This window comes from Anastrepha obliqua, chromosome 2 (genome assembly GCF_027943255.1).
Source record: "Anastrepha obliqua isolate idAnaObli1 chromosome 2, idAnaObli1_1.0, whole genome shotgun sequence".
Taxonomy (NCBI): domain Eukaryota; kingdom Metazoa; phylum Arthropoda; class Insecta; order Diptera; family Tephritidae; genus Anastrepha; species Anastrepha obliqua.
This window is the reverse complement of record NC_072893.1, coordinates 23,518,954-23,531,152: the sequence shown is the minus strand read 5'-3', so window position 1 is coordinate 23,531,152 and position 12,199 is coordinate 23,518,954. Positions and strand designations below refer to the sequence as shown.

The window sequence follows — 12,199 nt, the reverse complement described above, 5'->3', positions numbered from 1 at the left end:
TGAAAATTTGAAGTGAATCCGACAAATGCTTTTCGAGTTATTCAACAATTATCAAAGGGCGCTCGGGCGTTCCGAAGCGTTCGCAAAACTTTAAATGCGTTTTTAAAACTCTAAACTATGTTTTTTGAACTGGTGATCACTGATCACTTAAAAATCGCTTGGTAGATTTCAATAAAATTTATACTGCCTTTGAAAAACACGCAAAACTCATACCTGATCGAAGGATTTTTTTTAACAATTCATTGTCGGTTTTTTTTTCTCGAAAATCTAAAAATTAAATTAATTTTGAAAAAAAAAGCTTCGATCAGGTGCAAGTTTATCTATTAATAAAATTAATTTCTCCTGTCCGATTGGTTTTAGATGAATCTCCAAAGACTTGTGGTAATCACGGCAAGAGACTTCTGGAGAAACGGGCTCCACACAAACAGCGATAACTTTTATAATACATTTTTTTTTTTTGAAATTTTGCTATGTTTTTATTATTGAAAAATAAAGCAAAAAAATTATTGATAATCATCATTTTTTCGGACCTCTGACTACCCCTAACCCCTTAAAACTTAACTTGGCTACACAATTTATAATTTTATTTCAATAATTTTTGCTTAGCAGTGAACTTAAAAATTAAAACTTATTGTATAGAAGTTATTTAACTGTATAAAAAACTAAGAAATTATGCATTAATTTCCCCAACTATTATTAACATAAAAAAATCTACATACGTATGTATGTCTAATAAAAATATAAATGAACTTAAAAGTGTTTCTAAAGGAGAGCATATGATATCTAAGTAGAAGCGCAATTACAAAACAGAATTTACCCGTGTTCGGAATTCATTTTGAGCTGTGATTCACTGATTCAGTTGACTTTAATGGTTATTGTTGCTGTTGCTGTTGCTTTCACAGTTGTTGTTTTTGCATATATTATACTCCAATAGCTGTTGCTATTGCGGGCGTGTTTGTTGTTTGTTATTGTTTTTGGTACTTGGTCGTAGGCACAGACACGCGCTAAAATCTGTTACTGCTACACCATCAGTTTTTCACCCGCCTTTAACTCCACTACTCACCTCTATGCTCTGCTCTGTGCAGAGATCGTTTGTAGTTGAACACAGGAAACACACAACTTTTTTTTATGGATTTTATATTACTATTATTTGATTATCACTGTTTTTCTTTTTGTTACTGTTGAATAGATTAATCCAAGTGTTATTGTTAGTGTGGGGGGTAACAACTGAACTTCAATAGCAATGACGACGAGCAATGCGTACTACAAACGCGCTGCGTCGCTAGTGCCGCTGCCACAATACTACAATGAAAACGTATGGGAGGCTTGGTTAGCTGGCCGCAAAAATGAGACTGTTGGCCTGACTGTATGAGAGTGAGCAACTCAATTCCGATACTCAGCTACAGCCGAAGCGAATATATCATATATTAGTTACGTTGACAAATAAAGCAAAATAATGCAAAGGCTGGGCCTAAGTGACTGAGTGATTAAGCCACGCTTTATAGGCTGATTGCTAACTGTTATGCAGCAAAAACAACAGCAAACGGTTAACAAATTTTCCGATGTCTATCGGATGAGATGCTGAATTTTCGGGAAGCCATGCAGTTATTCAAACAGATAATTAAACTATCTATTATAAATGAAGTGCGAAAATGGTGTCTGTGCATGCGAATTTACAGGTATTTGCTGTTGCTAAGTGTATTTTGTTTAAAAAGTATAATAATTCTATGTAGTCAATGTGCTGTTTTCAGGCTTATTTCACAACTCTAACAAATAATTACAGTATTCATGGTTAATTCAGACCTTGCTGAGATTAATTAGTAAACAAAGAGGTAGAGAGACAAACATCTTTGACTTTGACTAAAGGAGCGAGCGACGCAGTGTCCTAATAGTCATCAATTATTTGTGTGATGTGGCTTAAGAAGCTGAACGCATCTGGCATTCGCACGTAAATTTAATAAATAAAGACAAACTGGATGCCGATGACAGATGGTGCCAATTGAAAGACACGTATGTAGGTATGTACCTACAACTATTTATTGCCCTCAAGCATGACAATTTAGTGGACTAGTACTATATATTCAGTTCCACTGCAGCACACACCACCCTTTTGTTTTCATTCAAAGCCTCATACTGACAAATTACAACGTTGCGGCTATTGATGCTAATTGAGCTAGAAGGCACAATTTTACTAGAAAATGCACTCAAGTACTGAAAATGGGAAATATAAAGCTACTTGTTGTGTAAATTTTCGCCGATGTAACCTCCTTTCGCCATTCTTTAGGCCTTATTTGCACACTGCACACCCTGCACTTACTCCTTGCATTCAATTGTGCATATTTTATATACATCTTTTCACTTTTTTATATGCATTCGTAAGCATTTATATGCAGTGGCGAAGCCCACAACTAATGAAAACTACCAATTTGCAGTTGCAATTGTTACTCGTGCACTAAGCGCAAGTTTAGTGGGTGGGCGGCTGCTTGGCATTTGGCCACACAGGAACGGAAACAGGAATGGTGGCATACAAATGCTCACCAAACAGAAACGTACAGCGAAAAAAAAAGGTAAATCGGTGTTCCTTCCTGAGTTGATATTCCTCCGCTTTGTTTGCGTTTTTCCTGTGCCTCTTGGCCAACACTAATGAACACAAACATGGCCAAAACTAAGCAAAAACCAAACAGCAGACAAATGACAGCTTAGTAAGGTGTGGTGAATGGAATTCGTATGCGTGGTGAATAACAAACTAATATTAGTTGGCATTTAACCCATTTTTTTTAGCTGTTCAAAGGAATATGTGGCCTATAATTATTTTCAAGTAACATTAATAGAAGTTGCTTAATGGAGTAGCACTTCTATGCGGTGTTTTTAGTTGTCAAGCATCAAAAACAATTTTAGGGCTGGAATTTAGAACAATGCCGATCTTGGAATTTCTGGCAAACTATAATGTTTTTTTTAATGAAACTTGGTGGAGATGTTAGTGAGGTGTTAAGGAACACTCTTTATAACTTTAAATTAATCGGGAAATAATAATTTTTTAATTATTTACATTCAAAATGCCCTTGGGAACATCAGTATAATTTGCCACATTACACTCTATATTTTTTAACATTTCACTATAAATCACCAAATATACACTCACACGCGTGTTTGTACCGATTTTTATGCTAATATTCCAATTATATCTATTAAAATTAAATGCAAATTCATTTGCCTATGCAATCACATTCCAATTTTAAGCGCGAACAAGAAGAAGATTGGAATTACAAGAGTATGGTGTTGCCGGATGCCTGCAAATGAAAACAAAAATTAAGTACTTGAGTTTAGTGTTAATGATGGGAATGGGGGTTATTGTGCCTGCTTACTACATACACGCATATGACGTTTTAATTTTGGGTTCAATGGTTTTAACACGGAAAGGAGTTTTACGCAAACATACTGTGGATTGCGTAGCCGGAGTTGGACTGATGAGGGTTATTTTTTTGAAGTGCGGCCGAAGGCCGCCCACGCGAAAAGGAGTTTTACGCAAAAATACTGTGGATTGCGTAGCCGGAGTTGGACTGATGAGGGTTATTTTTTTGAAGTGCGGCCGAAGGCCGCCCACGCGAAAAGGAGTTCTACGCAAAAATACTGTGGATTGCGTAGCCGGAGTTGGACTGATGAGGGTTATTTTTTTGAAGCGCGGCCGAAGGCCGCCCACGCGAAAAGAAGTTCTACGCAAAAATACTGTGGATTGCGTAGCCGGAGTTGGACTGATGAGGGTTATTTTTTTGAAGCGCGGCCGAAGGCCGCCCACGCGAAAAGGAGTTCTACGCAAAAATACTGTGGATTGCGTAGCCGGAGTTGGACTGATGAGGGTTATTTTTTTGAAGCGCGGCCGAAGGCCGTCCACGCGAAAAGGAGTTCTACGCAAAAATACTGTGTTAATTAATTTAATTTAATTTTAATTACTTTATTATTTTTTGTGATACGCTTAATATCATTGTTTTTAAGTTTAAATGAGTTGTATGTTTTTATTTTCAAATTCATTTCTCAACTTTAAATTACAGCAAAAAATACTGCAGTTTTACAATGAACCTTCCACTGAACATCCCTGCGTGCGAACTTCGTTTTCATTTCAGGTGTATGGCAACACCAACTTTTCGCTAAATTATAGAACTTTAACATTAAATTACTTAAAAACTATAAGCCTCCGCAGGTTCTGTTTTCAGTTTTAAGATGGTGATACACCCCTCTATCACCCCCTTTTTACCGTTTTTTCCAAAGCGATCGGCATTATACTAAATTCTAGCCAATTTTAGTTTTATGCGCTAGGCTACTATATTTTGTGCATAATACATTCAGCTTTTGACTTTTAAGATATTAATTTGAAAACAATTATCCTGGTACGTACATCTCGTGTGTAAAAGTTAAGAAATTGAAACAGTAGCCACTTATCAGTTGATTTAATGTAGACGTTCATTTGATTTATAAACTGCTTTCGTCCACGTTGATAAGAATTTCTAGGAAAATGATAAAAGTGGCAAACTGATAAAAATGGAAAAATTTTTAGTTCATAATATCTGTCTAATTTAAATAGACACAATTAGATCTTTGGAATTCGCTTACGCGCTTAGCGTGTAAGGAAGGGAGACATGCATTCCTCTGATACATGAAGTTGGCACTTTTTTATAAACATCTTGTCAATTTAACAAAACGGTTACGGTAAAGTACGAGCATGGTTGTGAACGAAAATGCTTAAAGACATAAGCAGGGCATGTACTTATGCATATATGGGTAAAAGTAGTCATACAGTAGAAGACTAGAACCGTTGGCCGCAGGTGCAAAAGCTAGGCTAGACGCTGCAGTGGCGGCAAAAAATTTCCTTGCAGTCTTTAAAGACAAATCTTTGTACGTTGCACCAGCACAGTGCAGCCTTCAGTGCTCCAGTTGCGCGATCAAATGACTAAAATGGATTTCCATTTCTTGAATGCGTCAACTTTCGTAAAACGCTTTTTTGGTTTTATGCAATATGCTTACATGATATTTCAATTAATTTGCACTTTTTTTTAATCCAAATTCACGTATTTAACCTTTTCAGTTGCGAATCTCTTGACGTTTACGTTTTCCTTTTGCTTGCACACACAATTGTTCACGTTCACTGCTGCTCCTTTACCTACTCTTTTTAACTTGTTTCGTCTTTTCTACGCTTATTTTTTCACAACGCATCAATTTACATTTTCTTCCTTGTGATGTGTTCGGCCGATTTTTATTCACTTATTTTCTACTGGAATGTAGCGTTTATTTCGTAGTTTGCCGCTTACTATTAACTTTTTACGGGTTTTCAACGAATTTACACACAAACAGGTGTGGGGAAAACTAAAAATTAAACAAATAAATTGGATTTTCACAAAATAAAACCACTTTTTTGCTAACCGATGACAAACGACCAACACGACTGACGGAACTTGTCAAGTGGCAACGAACGGGACTAAAAAAGGCGAAACAACGTTGACAGCAAAAAGCGAAATCGATAAAAACGGTGCATTTCGGGATGGTGTATTTTGTAGGGTTACTCATTTGTGAAATTTACACACAGTGGTGCAGGAATTATACAAAGAAAATATTTTAAAATAATTAAATCAGATAATATCGTAATTTTGATAAGAAAATAAAATTTCTTATTGAAATAATTTTTTTTTCATTTAATTATAGACAATAAGTTTTGTCTTTTATACTTTTTTTTAGTAAATAATAATAATAATAAAATTTTAAGGAGTCTTACTCTTGTAAAATGTCCATATTTGAAGAATTTAAGAAATTTAAGGAGGAAGTTAATAATAGGTATATATATATGTACAAATATTTAATTAGTAACCCTATTAGTTCAACAAACATTTCACAAAAGCTTCTATGAATTTTTTTCGCAGAGCAGTAGAGTGCCCCAAATTAGAGTAGATTAGGCGGTTAGAGATACTCAGAGGGTCGAAAAAATGATAAATTTCCATAATTTTGATAGTCAATTGCTTAATTAAAAAAAAAAAAACAAAAACATAGCATTAATACATCATGTTTCGATCCGTTCAATGGGACAAGAGAAATTAGTTTTATTAATAGATAATCTTGTGCTTGATCGGTGTTTTTTTCTTTTCTTTAAAATTAACAATATGCAGGTCTGAGTAAATATTTTTCAGATTTTCGAGAAAAAAAACGACAAATAATTTTTTTTTTAAATTGAAATTAAAAAAATTCAATCAGGCACGAGATTTTTATGTTTTTCAAAAGCAGTATACATTTTATTGAAATCTAGCAAGCGGTTTTTAAGTTACAGGGATCACCAAATCAAAAAACATAGTTTTGCTATCGATTACAAGCGCCCTTTGTTAATTGTTGAATAACTCGAAAAGTATTTGTCGAATTCACCTCAAATTTTCACACAATATTTTTAAGAGGGGAGCCTGGTTTATAAGGACAAAAAAATCAATTTTTTTTTCGTTTTAAGCGATTCCTAATATATTTCAGAATATTCACACAAAGTTACAGAGCCTAATTCTAAATATTTCCGTAGATAAGCCAAGGGTAGGCGAGCGTTAGGTAGTTACGCTGTGACCGGACAGCTATAGTACAAACTTTATCTTCTTTTCTCGACTTTTCATTTTTATGATTTCTTACATGAATGAAAAAAAACTAATGAACCTTTTGAAATGAATCATAGCTTGTTCCCTTCAGTATTAAATTCTCTTCTATTTGAACTAACAAAATAGATAAAAAAAAAAATTTTCAAGATTTTTATACCAAGTTGAAGTGAATTTTTTTTATAGAAAGGCATTTTTTTCTTTAAAACCTCCAAAAAGTTGAAATTTTGGAAATTCTCTCAGTTTTCTTAGTTCATCTAGAATAAAAAATGATGATAATTAGAAATCCATTTGAATTTTTTGCTTTAGATAATAATTACGAGCTGTATCGTGTACGCCAGCTGGAAACTCCAGCGTTGCAGCGCTCTACTAATTTCTATGTTAAACATTTTTTTCAACTTATTTCAACCAGTACAAAAATTTTTTATACTTTTTAAATGTTCATTAAAAGATAGAAAAAACTTTGCAGTGCTAAATTAAATTTTTCCTTTAAAAAAAAACGCAAAGAGATGCAATTTTTAGACCTCATAAACCAGGCTCCCCCTTTAAGACATTATACTTTAAGAAAATGCCAAAAAAATCCACTTTTTTTGAAAATTCTGACTACTCCTAACCTCTTAGGTTGGGTTCGAAATAGGAAGAAGTAGCTCGGCCAAACACCTAACAGAAGTGTACGCGCCAATTATTTATTTTTTTTTTGTTTTTGGGTGAAGTTCGAATCAAGGATGCACTTTAGTTCACGGCACTTAGGCAAATCTGCCTGTACAATAACTACGTTGCTAATCACACCTAAAAGCAATTTGAACAAGGCAGACCATTATTTCGAATATCGTAAATAATAACCATATTTCTATCAGGAATTCATTTGCTACTTACCGCAATATCTTAGAAGTTCTAATGTTACAAGCGATTTTTGCAAAATGTTTTTAATACTTTGAATAAATTCTAAAAAATTCGAGTCTAAAACAGAGCCCATGAAAATTGGTAAACACATTGCTTTTTTTAGTTATGCTAAAATACTTCCAGTCTGAATTATCCATATTAACTTGCAAAAATTAATGATTATGGTGCTTTATCCTTGATAGGTGCTTTAAGTGGAGATCCAAATATGCTATTTTGCAAATGAAGGGCGCTATAGTTTCAAGCAAGGCCTGTACCACCCAACTTGACACACACAGACGAACTTTCAATCGAATTTCTTTGACGATTTCGCTCACTACTTTTATAGAGAAGTGTTAAAAATCGTGGTAATTAAAATAGACAGAGTTGTGTCACTTATTATTAATGTAAAAATATAAGAAAAAAAATGAAAAATCCAATAATAAAAATCGAAAATTGTCAAAAGACTAGTTTTAGGGGTCATATGCAGCTAGAATTTTCAAAAAATCGAGTTTTTTTTTATTTTTTTTTTATTCTTAAGGGGGTGGTAGGGTTTAGCGCTAAAAAAACACTTTTTTTTTGAATTTTTTACAGAAATATGGCTTAAGATACTTTAATAAAATCAGTTGCATGTTATTGTACATCGGCATTCGTCGTAGAATCATCTGAAACTAAAAAAGTCGAATTTTTCAGTTAAAGTAGAGTTCTGCTCCGATCCACTTAAAATTTTGACACAACATTCTTGAAATGATTTACTATAAGATGAGTGAAGAAAAAAAATTTCGATTTTGTGACAGTAAATACAACATAATATATATACAAATTTTTAGAGCAATAAATTTAAAAGTTTTCTCAGAAAAAATTCGCTTTTTTCGGCGTTTTAACTGTATACTTAATATTATGGAGGCATTTCCTAATGCGCAAACTTTAAAAACTTTAAAAGTACCTGAGCACTTACTCTTGAAGTAGGAATGAAAACGGAAAATGTATGAAGGTAGTAAAAGTTAAAAGCCTTTAGACGTTGCAATCTCTGCAAATTTGTAGCAGTTGATTCAACCAGCTGAAAGGTGCCGGCTTTACATTAGAACCCCTTTGAACTGCAAATGGTTTCTTTGAGAAGCTTTTCCATGACATGAATAGCTCTTCGGAAATCGTTATTGCTTGAGGCGCGACCGCTATTAGAAAAAACCTTAGCGTTCCCCCGACAGTCGGTTCTACGTAACCGGAACGCCCCGGATGTATATTCGGCCAGGGACTGTAAGTTCAGCAGCATTTGTATTATATATGTGGGGATTATTTAGGCTGTTACAACAACAGCAGAAAAACATTCTGTATGATTATGATTTTTTTGATTTTTATAACTTTTCACTGATTATAACAACAATGGAGGTCGTGCCCAGATTTTACTGCCGCTATGTCACCCACACAGCTCCCTCGGTGATCTAGCGTAAGTGCACTAGCCTGCCATCCCAGAGGTTGTGGATTCGAATCCCACGGAAAGCACGGTCCTCACACTTTTCCAAAGTTACCTACTTTCCCAGTTTCTAAAAAACAAAAAAAAATCTCATTCCTCAACCCCAAAAACGTATTTTTTCCATCCCTACTCCCGCACAATAGTCAGCGCATTATTTGTATTGTAGCTGCTAAAATAAGCAAAAACAAAGAAAAACACACAGTACACATTGCATCAGTGGCGCCAGCAAGAGGAAGCGGGCAACCGCATTAATAGCGCAGACACACTCAAAGTTTAGCGAAGCCCTCAACCATTTGTGTGATCCTTCTACCAGAAAAATGTGAAACACAGATGGTGCTCAAAGCAGTAAGCAGGCGTTGTTCGTAAGCAACGACAGGTGGGCATTTCCAGCACTTAGAACTGATAGCGGCAGGTTGATCACCTACCCCGTCAGAAATCATAATAGAATAACGAAACCAACGCAACACTAAGTCTTGTCGGGGCCCTATGCTCTCAGGAAAAACAAACAAGGAAAAAAAGAGGTTGTCTGTAAAGTCGGTTTACTGACGATAGTTTAACGTGATAACGTCATAAGAAAATACTGATTGAATGGTTGCATTTTTCAAAAGAAAATTTTAATTTTATTTGTTTGATAGATATTTTGTATGGATATAGAGAATGAGTTAACATTAACATAACATAACATAACATAACATAACATAACATAACATAATATAACATAACATAACATAACATAACATAACATAACATAACATAACATAACATAACATAACATAACATAACATACCATAACATAACATAACATAACATAAAATGCTGTTCAAGCAAGGTAACGACGCATGAGCAAGATAACGACGCATTTTTTGGTGCGTGCAGCCGGCTACATAGAATTATAAGACGTTATTACGTCAAAAAATAATAATAACATTAAAACAACAGGTATTATTAACAAACTTGGTTTTATTTTAAATTCTTCAAGTAAATCAAATTAATAATAATCAATAAGAAGGCATATGCAAATACAAATACGTGAATTTATATATGTACACTAGCAAACCCGACCCGCTTCGCTGGGCAAAGACACGGTGGGTCCACGTTTTGGCATATATTTCGAGACCCTAGTCATCAATAGGTATGAAAATTACCCCACGTTAAAGCACTTATCGACAGCTTTCATTTGATGCCCATATTGCACATCCACAACCAAAGGTTACCCGGGCCCACGTTTTGACCTATATCTCGAGACCCTAGTCACGGAGCGGCATGAAAAATACTCTGAACTAAAGCATTCACCAACAGCTTCCATTTGATACCCATATTGTATATACACATCCGAAGGTTACCCGGGCCCACGTTTTGACCTATATCTCGAGACCCCAGTCACGGAGCGGCATGAGAAATACTCTGTACTAAAGCATTCACCAATAGCTTCCAATTGCTATCCATATTGTACAAACACATTCTAGGGTCCACGTGTTGGTCTCTATCTCGGGACCCTAGTCACGGAGCGGCATGAAAAATACTCTGAACTAAAGCATTCACCAACAGCTTCCATTTGATACCCATATTGTATATACACATCCGAAGGTTACCCGGGTCCACGTTTTGACCTATATCTTGAGACCCCAGTCACGGAGCGGCATGAGAAATACTCTGTACTAAAGCATTCACTAACAGCTTCCAATTGATATCCATATTGTACAAACACATTCTAGGGTCCACGTGTTGGTCTCTATCTCGGGACCCTAGTCACGGAGCGACATGAAAAATACTCTGAACTAAAGCATTCACCAACAGCTTCCATTTGATACCCATATTGTATATACACATCCAAAGGTTACCCGGGCCCACATTTTGACCTATATCTCGAGACCCCAGTCACGGAGCGGCATGAGAAATACTCTGAACTAAAGCATTCACCAATAGCTTCCAATTGCTATCCATATTGTACAAACACATTCTAGGGTCCACGTGTTGGTCTCTATCTCGGGACCCTAGTCACGGAGCGGCATGAAAAATACTCTGAACTAAAGCATTCACCAACAGCTTCCATTTGATACCCATATTGTATATACACATCCGAAGGTTACCCGGGCCCACATTTTGACCTATATCTCGAGACCCCATTCACGAAGCGGCATGAGAAATACTCTGTACTAAAGCATTCACCAATATCTTCCAATTGCTATCCATATTGTACAAACATATTCTAGGGTCCACGTTTTGGTCTCTATCTCGAGACCCTAGTCACGAAGCGGATGGAAATTGTGAATCTAAACCATTCTCGAATCCCATTGAACACACACAAAAAATTTCATCAAAATCGGTTCAGTCGTTTAGGAGGAGTTCAGTGACAAACACACGAACATAAGAAATATATATATAAAGATATGCGCATATACATACACATACATATACGCTCACTTAAGTAGGAGAGAGCAAGATGTCGAACGTTGCCGTTCGTTTGCTTTGTCGTTCGCTCCGCGCTTTCGCTTGCAGTTCATTCAAGGTAACGGCAATGAGCAAGGTAACGACAAATGAGCAAGGTAACGGCAATGAGCAAGGTAACGACACATTTTTTCGTGCGTGCAGCCTGTTAAATCGAATTATAAGACGTTATCACATCAAAAGTGTAGTACACATAACAGAAGTGAAACTTTCAAAACAGACAAAGAAAGAGGGAGAGACCCGATAGAGAATGAGGGAGAGAGAGAGAGAGAAAGAATATATATCTAAATAAATTCACAACATTTGCAGAGAATACAAATAGACAAAATTTACAAAAAAAGGAGAGGGATCGACCGGTGTAGGTAAACGCCGGACACAAACCGTGGCAACAACGCGCACTACTTCGAGCGTTTATCACCCGCACAAGAGCAGCGATTCCAGGATCGCAGCAACGGCACAAATTACCGTAAGGCAATATCAATAAATCCGACGCCGGAATGGATAGCACTTTATAGTACGCACAAGCACTAGCCAGGAAACGGAAATAAACGCCAACAAGTAAGCACCAAAAAAAAAAACGCCAAAAAATTGGGACCAAAAAAGGCCCCCAAATCGTAGGCACCAAGGAAACATAACGCTAAAAAGTAAACACCAAATATATGTTTCCTACAACTTTGCACCAACAAACAAGCGCCACAAAGTAGGCAGTGTTATTTCTCACTAGAAATTAGCAACCACAAGGAAAAACTCAGTAAAAATAGCCGAAAGTGTATCTAAGATTTAT

The 12,199-nt window shown here is 35.8% G+C and overlaps 1 protein-coding gene across 5 annotated transcripts in view; it reads right to left on the bottom strand.

Moving 5' to 3' along the window:
* LOC129236783 (AP-1 complex subunit gamma-1) overlaps positions 1-5,443 on the bottom strand; it is a 37,114-nt gene extending 31,671 nt beyond the window's left edge. The window contains exons 1-2 of one of the 5 annotated variants that reach the window (XM_054871002.1): positions 5,020-5,443; positions 818-1,178 (exon numbers count right to left, since the gene is read on the bottom strand). In XM_054871002.1, coding sequence (XP_054726977.1) covers positions 818-834 — 17 coding nt within the window. In that variant the 5' untranslated portion in view covers positions 835-1,178; positions 5,020-5,443. The remainder of the gene's footprint in view (positions 1-817; positions 1,179-5,019) is intronic. The other 4 variants (XM_054871003.1, XM_054871004.1, XM_054871005.1 and 1 more) reach the window with 4 other exon arrangements.
* Between the last annotated feature and the right edge of the window lie 6,756 nt (positions 5,444-12,199).